This window comes from Stegostoma tigrinum, chromosome 36, assembly GCF_030684315.1.
Source record: "Stegostoma tigrinum isolate sSteTig4 chromosome 36, sSteTig4.hap1, whole genome shotgun sequence".
Taxonomy (NCBI): domain Eukaryota; kingdom Metazoa; phylum Chordata; class Chondrichthyes; order Orectolobiformes; family Stegostomatidae; genus Stegostoma; species Stegostoma tigrinum.
In genome coordinates this window covers 25,431,851-25,444,847 of record NC_081389.1, presented here as the reverse complement: position 1 = coordinate 25,444,847, position 12,997 = coordinate 25,431,851, and the positions used below count along the sequence as shown (strand labels likewise).

General features: G+C 39.8%; 1 protein-coding gene across 1 annotated transcript in view; it reads right to left on the bottom strand.

Moving 5' to 3' along the window:
* Positions 1 to 12,997, bottom strand: part of LOC125446916 (E3 ubiquitin-protein ligase ARIH1) — a 94,147-nt gene that overhangs the window by 59,992 nt on the left and 21,158 nt on the right. Inside the window, exon 3 of the mRNA XM_048520922.2 lies at positions 12,747 to 12,891. Within this exon, the coding sequence (XP_048376879.1) occupies positions 12,747 to 12,891 (145 nt within the window). The remainder of the gene's footprint in view (positions 1 to 12,746; positions 12,892 to 12,997) is intronic.

The following is a 12,997-nucleotide window of genomic DNA, read 5'->3' as shown; positions in this document are numbered from 1 at the left end:
TATTCAGGTGGAATCAGAGATGCTGTCCCCTTCCATACAACAGTTCAAATATACACAAATAAATGAAAGCAGCTGGTATACATTGGCTGTTGGTGGGTCAGCTCCTAGCATGTATCACATGAAAAATTTTCCAGGTTTTTGAGCTGACAAAAATGACTGCAACTCAGACGTCAGCCCCTCCTCTTTCAGTTACATTATGCCACCTCAAAACTGTTCAATCATTCTACCTTTTCTATCCATTCACGGGTTGAAGGCATCGCTGGCTAGGCAGTATGTATTGCCCATCCTAATTGCCCAGGGGGCAGTTCAGAGTCAACCACACTCCTGTGGGTCTGAAGTCACGTCAGCCAGACCAGGTAAGGACAGCAGTTTCCTTTCCTAAAGGACACTGGTGAACCAGATGGGATTTCCCCCCCCACAATCGACAATAGATTTATGGTCATCATTAGACTCTTAATTCCAAAGAGTTATTGAGTTCAAATTCCACCATCTGTCATTATCTGGGTCTCTAGTTAACAGTCTAGCAATAATACCACTAGGCCAGCGTCTACCCCCCAGTCTGCAACCAGTCATGTTCTTCCAACAGCATTCATAAGGGGTAGCTGTCGGAACAGAACTTGATTGTTCAGATGAAGTGCATCAGCGACAACTTGGGCAACAATCTGATGTGCGCTTTCCCTCTGAAGAACCGAGTGCAACACCGATTAATCTTCTGAACTTTAAGGAGTCACAATTACAAATACTGTTTTCACATTAAAGACATAAGCATCACTGAACTCTGCAGTTTGGAAATAAAACACACTTCATAATAAGTAAAAACTTAAAGACTTTTGATTTTGAAAAAGAGAACTTGATTACAATTAAACAGTTGAAGACAGCTCAGTACAAAAGAAAAAAAAACGGCATTTATATTATACTTCTCACAGCTCCAAACATTTCAAAACACTTTATAAATAATTAGGTATAGATGCTGTTGAAGATGTCCAGTTGGCCTTATTGACAACTTGATAATTTGGGGCCAATTCAATCACCATGCAAGTTTGGTGCTGAAAGAGGGCACAAAGGCCATTCTGCATGATAATGCTGGCTCTCAGATCATGTCACGTTGTATATTGCACAAATTCATGGAAAACCTCAAGCTGTCATTCTTGGTCCTGAAAAGAGGCCATCACCTTAAAGTATCCTAGAATGAGGACATCAACGAGTGAAGCTAGCTTTATCATACTGCTATTACTCAACAGCAATGCAAGTGATGTTCACCACTAACAGGAAGGTGCCATGAAGATAAAAAGATAAACAGCCTACCAGACAAGTGACTAATGTGGTGTATGAATTCCAGTGCTAATGTGATGTCAAATATGTAGACCATGTGATCCAAAGACTGATGGATCATTTCAAACAGGACACTCCTTTGCCCAATTACAACAAGCAAGCATTGACCATACCCAACCAGCCAGCGCTCGCAAAACCTGCACCTTGATTCTGCAACTGAATGCTATTTGTTGGATAATTCTGAGTGTGCAAAGACAAATCGATGACACACAAATTTAGGGTTGTTGGACTTGCAGTGTAGCACACTGAAATGAACTGAAGCCACACATACACACAGAAAACAGGCACACATAGCACATGTTTAACTCAAAAGACAATTGACAGCCTTTTTTTGTTTTCCTCTTTATTGATATTCCTGCAAATTATTTTGGTAAGTGCAAGACAAAAAGCTTTAAAAAAAAAATCAGATGTACAGAGTTGCAAAGGTATGGCAAGGACCATTTTGCCTCCAAGTTAAAACAGAGACATGTTCTGTGGGCTTAACTATTAAAAAAACAGTAAACATGTAGAGATTTCCTTGCAATATGCTTAGATTTGCCTCACACAGATAATTTCAACCTGGTGGCAAAGATGGTTCTAAATTCAACACAAGAGACACATCCAGATTTGATAAGTTAGTTTTACCCCAATACACTAACTGCAGTGACAGGAGAGAACCTATAGCTTTCTTGTACTTCTAAATATAGCCATGGTGAAAAATAATTCAGCAGCATTATATCAGTTAATAGCTGCCAATAAGATGCCCAGGTACAAAAGTAGTGGCATCCACAAATTAAATGAAGGAGAAAACTTATAGCAGAGGGTGCTCAATGAGGCAAAAATAATGAGAAACCCAATTTGGCTCAAAAAGGCGATAGTAAAAATTGCAGATGCAGTTCCTGATGAAGTATCCCAACCCAAAATGTCAAATTTCCTGCTCCTCTGATGCTGCCTGACCTGCTGTGTTCCTCCAGTTCCACACTGTACTGATTCCAAATAGGTCTAAATGTAATATTGTACTGGTGGTACGATACTGGAAGCTTTTGAACAGGAATGCAATAGTGCAACTTATGCACATAAATAACTAAGTTAGTCCATAAAAATATAAGGTTCAATGGACTCCACCTGATGGACAGCAATCAGTACTGGGTAACAAGTTTTCATAAACATCCTATAGTAGGAGGATACATTGCAGATTCACTACAGTAATTCAAGAACAAAGATTTAAATGATCTGGACAGATATCATAAAGTTAGTTCGCATCGAGTTTATAAGTCTGGTGGGTGATCTGATGGACAGTCAATATGGCATTTAGTATGATATACAGAAACTATTTCCAATATAAAGAAACTAATTCCTATAGTAAAAGGAATCCAGAACCAGAAGTATCATCTTAAGATTAGAGCTAAGCTGAACAGAAGTGAAGTTGCCAGCACTTCAAATGCAGTGGATATTTAGAACTCTGTCCACTATCATACCTGCGCGTCAACCCATCCACAAGGAGGATGTGCATTCTGGGTCTGAACTAAAGTGTTCAATAGACACCAATTGGCCTATGCTTTGCAAGGAGATTAAGGGATATACAGCAGTCAAGCACAGACCAACTAAAATGGAATCGACTAATGGACGAGACCTAGAAATGATTATTGGCAGTCCCTCACAGACAAGGATGACTCACTTCCACTCTGAGTCCACAGGTGGTTGTACAGACCGATGCAGTTTCCACAGGCTATGACATTTGGAGAACAAGGTGGATGGGAAGGGGTGGGCTGGATGTTGGTATGGCAATGCACTTATGCTGTTTTTGCTTGGCTTCTGTATTTTCTTGATGGCGAGACTCAAGGTGCTCAACTTCCTCCTGGATGCTTCTCCTACACTTTGGATGATCTTGGGCCAGTGTTTCCCATATGTCTGTGGGAAAGCACACACCAGTGGAGCATTTCCTGTCCACTTGGGGCTTGCCTGCCATTTCAGAGTTAGGAGTAGAGCACCTACTTGGGGAGTCTCCTGATGGTCACGTGGATGGGCCCAGTCCATTGCAGCTGATCAAAGCTGGTCAGTGCCTCAATGCCAGGGATGTTGGCCTGGTTGAGGACGTGGGCACTGGTGCATCTTTCTCTCCAGCAGACTCACAGGATTTTGCATAGGCAGTGTTAGCGGTACTGTTCCAGTGTCTTCAGGTGTCTGCTATAGACAGCCAGATCATACAGGAGACTGGTAACCAGCACAGCTCTGTAAACCATGAGCATGGTGTCAGATCTGATGCGGTTGTCTTTGAACACACTAGGCAGCCGAAGGCTGCTCTAGCACACTGGAAGCAATGCTGGGATCTCGACATCAATAACTGCTTTGGCCGACAGGGCAATCCTGAGGAATTGGAAGTAGTCATGCAGTGGATATTTAGAACTCTGTCCACTATCATACCTGCACGTCAACCCATCCACAAGGAGGATGCGCATTCTGGTCTCTAAGGCCTCCCCATAGACCTTGATGATCGCTCCACTATACCAAGCCACGTTTCTCATTCCAACATTTACACAAGGAAGGCCCCTCAGTTTGAGATAGGTTAGACAAGTGAAGACTATGTAAATAGTCTGGCAGTAATTAAAGAGTATGCATGCTCAGACACTCCGCCTAATAAATGAAGGTGGACTTTTTGAGTGGCCAAGTCAACTCAGTTTGGCAGAGAGCTGTGAAACTGAAGAAACGAGAAAGCACTTAAAACCAGAAATCCTGGAAATTCCACAAAGGGTACAATCTTGAGAAACACAGGTTGGATGATATTTTCATTGCATTAAAGAACTGAGATTCGCAGAGTTTAGAATTACAGTCTGCCATTACTTTCACTAACACCGTACATTTTTTGGTGGAATGAGAAATTTGAAGTAGAACACAAGAGTGTACTGTAAGCTTGTATAATGAACATCACTCTAAGGTCTGCTTTGCACAGATCACTATTTATTTATAATATATATGAGTATCACTGACCAAGTCAGCATTTATTACCCATCCTCGAACGATAAGTTAGTGGCAAGTTGTCTTACTGAACTACTGCAGACAATGTGCCACAGGTACATACACATTGCTATCAGGGGAGGAGCAATTTCAAATTTCAATAGAGTAAATAATGATCTGTCTGCACACTGATCTCTGAAGGGTGTCTCTTCCAAAGCTTACTGCATTAAAATGATCAAAATCAAAAGCTGAAAATAACCACTCAATGAAAGGTCATTGTAGGTGTAGAATACAGAGTTTCTTTTGTAGGAAGGCAGAACAGAGTGGAAACAAATTGAAAGCCAAAAGAACCATGGAATCTGTAAATCAGGAACTAAAACAGAAGTTGCTGCAAAAGCTCAATAGGTCTGGCAGCATCTGTGAAGAAAAAAAAAAAAATGTTTCAGGTCCAGTGACCTTCCCTCAAACCCGAAACATTAACTTCTGATTTTTTTTCCTTCACAGATGCTGCCAGACCTGCTGAGCTTTACCAGAAACTTCTGTTTTTGTTCATGAAAACAAATTATATTATTGTAAATTCACAGATTGGCAACTGTCCATATATGCTTTTCTATTAGGTTTCATCATTGTTGGCCTTAAATACATTACATGGACATTCAAGATCAATGTTATCTTTGATCCAAACAATAACATACATGCTTTGTTTGTTAACGTTTAAATGTCACCACTTAGGTTACTTGCAGTGTTATGCTTAGTGGTGAATGGCAGTGTTGGCAAGGTATATCATTTCAGATTCCCAAAGACTACTTCTTCAGGGGCAAAAATAGTTCTTCGTGAAATTAGCTGCAAGGAAGAATTATTCTGCTATGTTTTGGATGATACTGAATGATGGTAATGGATTATTTGTCACTGCGCTATAGTCAACAGTCCCACAGATTCAACCGCTAGTTAACATTTGAGAAATGTATTTTGGGGAAACAACATGTTGCATTCATGGTCCAAAGATCAAATGCTGTCAGTACAGCAGCTCGTGTTGTCGCAATATCATTATGTTGGCTTCTTACATCAAAATAGCTACTGTCCACTCAGATACAAAATTTACAAGAGAAGTCAAAGAAAAATGTCTCTTCGATCATCACTTACTCTTCTGAAACATCGTGGTTTCTGAAAATATAGTTTTAAGAACCCCAGTCTCTTCCTTTACTACCTTTCTGGTAGGTTTAAAGCATATCTGTACATTATCTATATGTAACAGAATTACAGCACCATTAGTATACCAGACGTCTGCACAATTCCTTGCAACAATCAGATTATATATGAAAGTCCAGGTTCAATTTCACTCAGCTAATCACACTGCCATCCTGTTCCCACAGTATACAGGGCTGAACATGACATGGATGGCAGGAGTTTTTCAGCTGTGGGCAGAATGAAGATTGCAAAGCGTCACCATTCTGCAGACAAAATTCTTCCACAATCTTACAAACAAGAAGGTTGTGACCGTATCTCTGCAAGAGTAGAGAACAAAGATTTTCTACTTTAACATTACTGCTACCTGATCTAGGAAAGGTACATACCTCAAAAGCAATTCCGAAAGATGTCTAAAATTTACAGTTAAAACCAATATAGCGTTCAAGTAACTGTTGCTTACCTCTTCCCCGGACCCAAGGAGAAAGAACATCCATCCTCTTGATGAGCACTAACTTTGGGAGGGGGATATTCTGTGGCAGATTGTACACGGAGTATAGTGGAAGAGAAGTAAATTGTTTGTCTTTTAGGTGTGGTGACCACTACATACCCAAGTGACATACCCTATTTTTGCCTCTCCTACTGTGAATCTAGTGTTGGAACAAAACATGGGTGTATCTGATCAGTACGTTACTAGACAGTTTACATTTGGACACAGATCTATCTGCGTAAACAGAAACTAAGTAGCATTCTGCCTTCTACACAAGTCAGGCAGAGGAATGATGCAAGGCTTCAGTCATCAATCGTGGCTTTCTTTGGTGAAAAGAACTATTAGTGAGGCAAAACCAAAATTTGCAATGCTGGAAATTTGAAATAAAAAAGTCACAAAATGCACACACGCAGTATCTGCAGAGGCAGAAACAAAGGTTTAGTTCAATCATGAACCCAAAATGTTAACTGTTTTTCTCCCTCTACAGATGCTGTTTGACTTAAGCATTGCCAACGTTTGGGTTTATTTCATGTTAGATAATGGCTGTGTATTCAATCACATGGAAGTGAAAACTTACAATAACTAAGAACTATTTAAAAGAGTCAAAATGATGCAAATCCTTCAAGGAATGGGCTTTACTGCAATTAAAAACTTCTGTAAAAAGGGCCAATAGCTAGATTAAATGACCGATCGCTGTTTTTGTGTTGAGGGATTACTATTAGTTTGAATACTGACCAAGTGAAACAAGGATTCAGCTTACATAGAACTATAGGTGACAAATCTAAATGAATATCTCAAATAAAATGCTTAATACAGCAAACAATAAGAAACTGACAGAAAATGCAGCAAAAAGTAAAATTATTTATTTCAAAATTTTCCTTGCTTTCATATGCAAACATTACGATACATTACATCCTGGGCCTTTCTGTAATCATAACCTTTAACATGAAATACAAGCTAAGGCTCTAAGTTCAAATATATTGTAGTCAATCAAATGGACATTATTTATAACCAAATTTAGGTTTATAAATGGTTCATTGGGACAAACAATTTAGGTTATTGAACTGAAGAGCTTCATAAAATGATGCACTAAATTCCATTAAAATGAACATGACACAACAATAGCTGAGGGTTCAGTAAGTTTAAACAGTGTTTGAACCGGTTGGTAGAATATCACATAGCAATTCGAAACATTCACTTAGGAATAGAATCAGCTCATTTCATCACAGGGATAGCCATGTATTAAAGCTGAATATGGATGGGCAATGTGAATGAACACAGATTTCAGCCTCATTGTTGCTTCTATTTTTCCAACTCAGGTAAGGTCATCCCTCCACCAGCTGAGTGCCATTTGTCCACCTGAATGCCCATTGTTGTGTTTGAAGGGAAATCAATGACTGGATGGATGTTTTCTTTTGATAGACTACACAACAAACTCAAACCAACTACTAAACTATACTAGGGGTGGCACACTTTGGAAATTTCAACAATTAACGATCTGCTTAGAATGACAATATTGATTCAGTAAAGTGAACGGTAAAGATAAACTGTGCTGTACCAATAATGACCGCAGAGGACAAAAATTTAGAATTGAGAGTAGCAGCAGGAATCCCAGGAGACAGGACTAATCAATATCAGCCACAATATTGATAGTTTTCAAAAGTGCACATTTTGAATACAAGGTGCCACCCCATTCACAAGAGAGAGCTTTATAATCTTACCCTACCTGGCAATCTGACACTGAGTTAGTGATCCTAGTGGCGCTTCCAGACCCCCCACTTTCTTCTTTCTAATGAGAGAATATGAAACTAATTTCCACCTTGTCATGCTTTATGCGACAACACCACTATTCGCAAATTCTATGTATCTATTATACAAATTCTTAAATGATAAAGACTAAAATACCTATACATGTGTAAAACATCACAATTCGTACACCCAATCTATAAGTACTTAAATCACTGCCTCATAAAAATCTACCTCTTTCTTTAAAAAAAAGGAACTTTAAAGATGCCTTTTACAGTGCAATTACCCACCCAATGATGGATTTCCAGAGATGAAATAAGGAAGCTGGCTAATGGACAATTACCATTCTGAGATTTAGTTTGGGGTGGGTTTGGGGACAAAAATCAAAGAACCTCCAAACAAAAAAGAAATAAAGATACACATTTTGGATTTACAGGAACAAGCTCCCTAATTAAAAGACAGAGAGGTAGATTTAAAATTGATCTTCGTAAATTAAAGCTTAATGCGTTTAAGAGTGGTTTTCACCAGCACTGCAGACAAGGGTCATCAACTAGAGAGTTTGCTTCTCTCAGATTAATATCTCTTTATATTAATCTAAAAGTGAACTCCACTGCTGCAGTGTGTTAAATAATACCAGTTCAGTATGGAAACTGACACACAAACCAACTAATAAATTATTCAAATCGCACAAACCAAGTAGAGTAGCCAGGTTGATCAACTTTAGATTAGAGATTCGAGTACAAATCAAATTCTTTAACATTATGTTCCTGCAAGTGATTATTTTACACTTCTGCAAGTGACAGAGCACAGAGCAGTCATAAGTGCCGAGTCACAAATATCTCAGTCTAGAATGAGGTGTAAAGTGTACTGCAATCACCACTGGCCTAACATCTCACATACACCAACATCTTCAATCTCCAAATCCGAATCCCAGCAGAGACAGAGAAATATTGAACTTGTGACAGTCATGAGAAAATCTCAAACTCTTGACCCCTCAGTTTTGTGGGAGCATCTTTATTACACAAACTGTATCAGGTCAAAGCAGCAATGGCAAACCACCACCTCAAGCCAACCAGGATAGGTCATAACTGCTGGTCTTGTCACCTCCAGAAAAAAACTTAAAGATTATGCATGATGTGCTGCAAAAACGGATCTAAAAACAAATCAACCCTCGTCCCTCCCTCACCAGCCCCAGGTACAGACTGAGAACACTGGAAAACAAAGGAAATCCCAGATTTTAAAGGGGAAGTGTACAACCAAATAAGGAAGCCAACTTTCTGTAGGTATGTCAGAAATAAAAGAATGGCTAGAATAAGGTTAGGGCTAATCAAGGACAGTAGTGGGAAGTTGTGCGTGGAGTCCAAAGAGATAGGAGAGGTGCTAAGTGAATATTTTTCATCAGTATTCACACAGGAAAAAGACAATGTTATTGAGGAGAATACTGAGATACAGGCTATTAGATTGGATGGGAGTGAGGTTCGTAAGGGAAGCTGTTATCTATTTTCACACTTTCAGAATTGCTAAGTCCACCTGGGCCGGATGAGGTTTATCTTAGGATTCTCTGGGAAGCTAGGGAGGAGATTACAGAGTATTTGGCTTTGATCTTTATGCTGTCTTTGTCCACAGGAACAGTGTCAGAAGACTGGAGGATAGAAAATGTTGTCTCCTTGTTCAAGAAGGGGAGTAGAGACAACCCCAGTAATTACAGACCAGTGAGCCTTACTTCAGTTGTGTTTAAAGTGTTGGAAAGGATAATAAGAGATAGGATTTATAATCATCTAGAAAGGAATAATTTGATTAGGGATAGTCAACATGGTTTTGTGAAGGGTAGGTCATGCCTCACAAGTTAGAGTTCTTTGAGAGGGTGACCAAACAGGTGGATGAGGGTAAAGCGGTTGATGTGGTGTATATGGATTTCAGTAAAGTGTTTGATAAGGTTCCCCACTATTATAAGGTAGGCTATTGCAGAAAATATGGAGGCACGGGATAGAGGGTGGTTTAGCAGTTTGGATCAGAAATTGGATCAGAAAGCCGTAAGGAAGAAGAGGGTGGTGGTTGACGGGAAGTGTTCATCCTGAAGTTCAGTTACTAGTGGTGTATTGCAAGGATTTGTTTTGGGGCCACTGCTGTTTGTCATTTTTATAAATGGCCTGGATGAGGCCGTAGAAGGATGGGTTAGTAAATCTGCAAGTGACACTAAAGTCGGTGGAGTTGCGGGTAGTGCAGAAGGAGGTTAGAGGAACATAGATAAGCTGCAGGGATGGGCTGAGAGGTGGCAAATGGAGTTTAATACAGAAAAGTGTGAAGTGATTCACTTTGGTAGGACTAACAGGAATAGAGAGTACTGGGCTAATGGTAAGATTCTTGGTAGTATGGACAAGCAGAGAGATCTCGGTGCCCATGTACCTAGATCCCTGAAAGTTGCCACTCAAGGTGATAGGGTGGTTGAAACGACGTACCGTGTGTTAGGTTTTACTGGTAGAGGGATTGAGTTTCGGAGCTATGAGATCATGTTGCAGCTGTACAAAACTCTGGTGAGGTCACACTGAGTATTGCGTACAGTTCTGGTCGCCACATTATTGGAAGGATGTGGAAGCATTGGAAACAGTGCAGAGCAGATTCACCAGGATGTTGCCTGGTATGGAGGGAAGGTCTTACGAGGAAAGGTTGAGGGACTTGAGGCTGTTTTCGTTAGAGAGGAGGTTAAGAGGCGACTTAATAGAGACATACAACATGATCCGAGGTTTAGACAGGGTGGACAGTGAGAGCCTTTTTCCTCGGATCGTGATGGCTAGTACAAGGGGACATAGTTTTAAATTGAGGGGTGATAGATATAGGACAGGTCAGAGGTAAGTTCTTTACTCAGAGTAGTAAAAGCGTGGAATGCCCTGCCTGCAACAGTAGTAGACTTGCCAACTTTAAGGGCATTTAAATGGTCATTGGATAAACATATGGATGATAATGGAATAGTAGGTTAGATGGTTTCAGTGTGGTTTCAGAGGTCGGTGCAACATCAACGGCCGAAGGGTCTGCACTGCGCTATAACATTCCATATTCTACATTCTAATTACAAAGTGTTTCATTTTACACTGTTTCCTACTCAAACACCCATTTAATTATATAGCCTGAATAGGTTTCACTTAGGTTTTTAAACTTAGTCAGTGTAAATTTAACATCTCGCACATAGTTCTAACTTATCAAATTAAATGTCCAATGAGAGGTAGTTTAAATAATATGCAATCCATGTATAACCATAACCTTAAGTTTTTTCACAACAGTAACAGGGAGAGTGACCAAATCACAATTGAGACTTTAACCACTCAATTAGATTCTGAGTTGAGGGCTGTTGTAGCTATTTACAAGGAGCCAAGAAAATTACAGGAAATCACCAGAAAAAAATACCCAATTTTGGAAGCTGCTGCAGGGAATAGCTTTTCAAAAGTACAAAGTAAAAAGCACAAACATATAGTCCCACCATTCAAAATAATCCAGTTATTACACAATATATGCAACTTCATGGTTAAATTGTTGAAAGAATCAGGCTTCTTGACAAACACTCAAATGTATTACCAACACACATGGACTGAGTGTTAGGTAATTTGTAACTTGGGTGCGGCACAATGGCTCAGTGGTTAGCACTGCTGCCTCACAGTGTCAAGGACCCAAGTTCAATTGCAACCTCTAGCAACTGTGTGGAGTTTGCATGTTCTCCCCATGTCTGCGTGGGTTACCTCCAGGTGCTCAAGTTTCCTCCCACAGTTCAAAAGGTGTGCAGATAAGATGGATTGGCCATGACTGCCCAGAGTGTCCAGGGATGCGTTGGTTAAGTGGATTAGCCATGGAAAATGCAGGGTTACAGGGATACAGAGGGTGGGTGAGTCTGGGTAGGATGCTCTTTGGAGAGTCAGCATGGAACAGCTGGACTGAGTGGCCTGTTTCCACACTGTCAGGATTCTATATGGCTTAGCAGTAACACCTTACACAATCCTCACATATACACACTCCAACTTAATCAAAAAGTTGTTTCTGGTGACCACAATAATCAAGAGATTCTCTGTTATACATTCTATCAAGTATTTATCAAGGCAGCCTGTAACATATTTTCAGGATCTGTAGAGTGACACAAACTTCTCAAAACAGTTCACTCACTGGTGTCTGGCAAAAAGAAATTGGCGCAAGCTAATCTTTGCTGTTTTGGACAAGCATTAGAATCAATTGCCAATCTCAAGCTTGTGAAAAACTGGGATTTTCTCAAACTAAAGACAACTCAACTCTGTTATTGAAAATATTCCTGCAACTCAGGCCCTTTTTATAATGAATATATCACTTGGCACAGCACTGTAGAGTTGGGAATATGACTAGCATGATTACTATACCACCTCTAAAAATGTCACAGTCTCCCCATGCATAAACAAAAGGTCTTTGATCCACCAAATAATTTCAATGACTGCCATGATTCACCAGAGCGCACAATCAGAACAAAACCTTCAACAAAAGCTAGTTCTTTAGTTTTTGCCAATACAAAGAGAACTCCATTCCAATTCTTCACATAGCATCTGTACCAGAACTTTAAGTTCAAAAGTGGCACAAGTTGTATTTCTACTTTTGCTGAGCTGTTGCCGACAAGCAAAACGAAAACATTACTAAACTTCTGTGGGATTGGTCTGATCAATGAAGTATCCAAAACAGTAGTGCTCAGTAGCTCACTTCTCATTTGCTACAGTGAGCAACAATTGAGTTACACATCTTGGGTCACCCCAAACGGTCAAGGACACTGAAGCATTGAGCAAGGAGCAAGATGACTTACTTTACAGGTGACTCACTACCTAACCGATCTGTTGAGCTCAAGTGCTGTTCAGGAATTTTCCCCGGGCTTTTATACACTTAAGATGTTCCAATCACAGGAATTAGAGTGATTATTTCTGTTCTAAAAAAAAATTTCAGAGCCCAACTGGCACAAATGAAAAATCTTATTAGTTATGAGACAAAGTTTGTGGCTCACTAAACTCTGGCTACTTGTGAAACTTGCACAGCGGGCTCTTTAGTCTGACAGACTCACCGAGTTAGGATAATTCAGGTAGCAGATCGCACAAACCATATCTTGTGAGGATGATCGTGTGTTCATCTGACGTGTTCGAGACTTTTTATAAGGGTTTACTACATGACATTCTGCAAAAAGTTTCTCCAAGTTTCCATCAAAGTATCTGTAAGAAGCAACGTAGCTATTACAAAAATGAATCAAAAGAATTTGTTCAGTTTTCATATACTTCATGTTGAATTTTTTTTAAAATCACAGATGTGTTAATATAC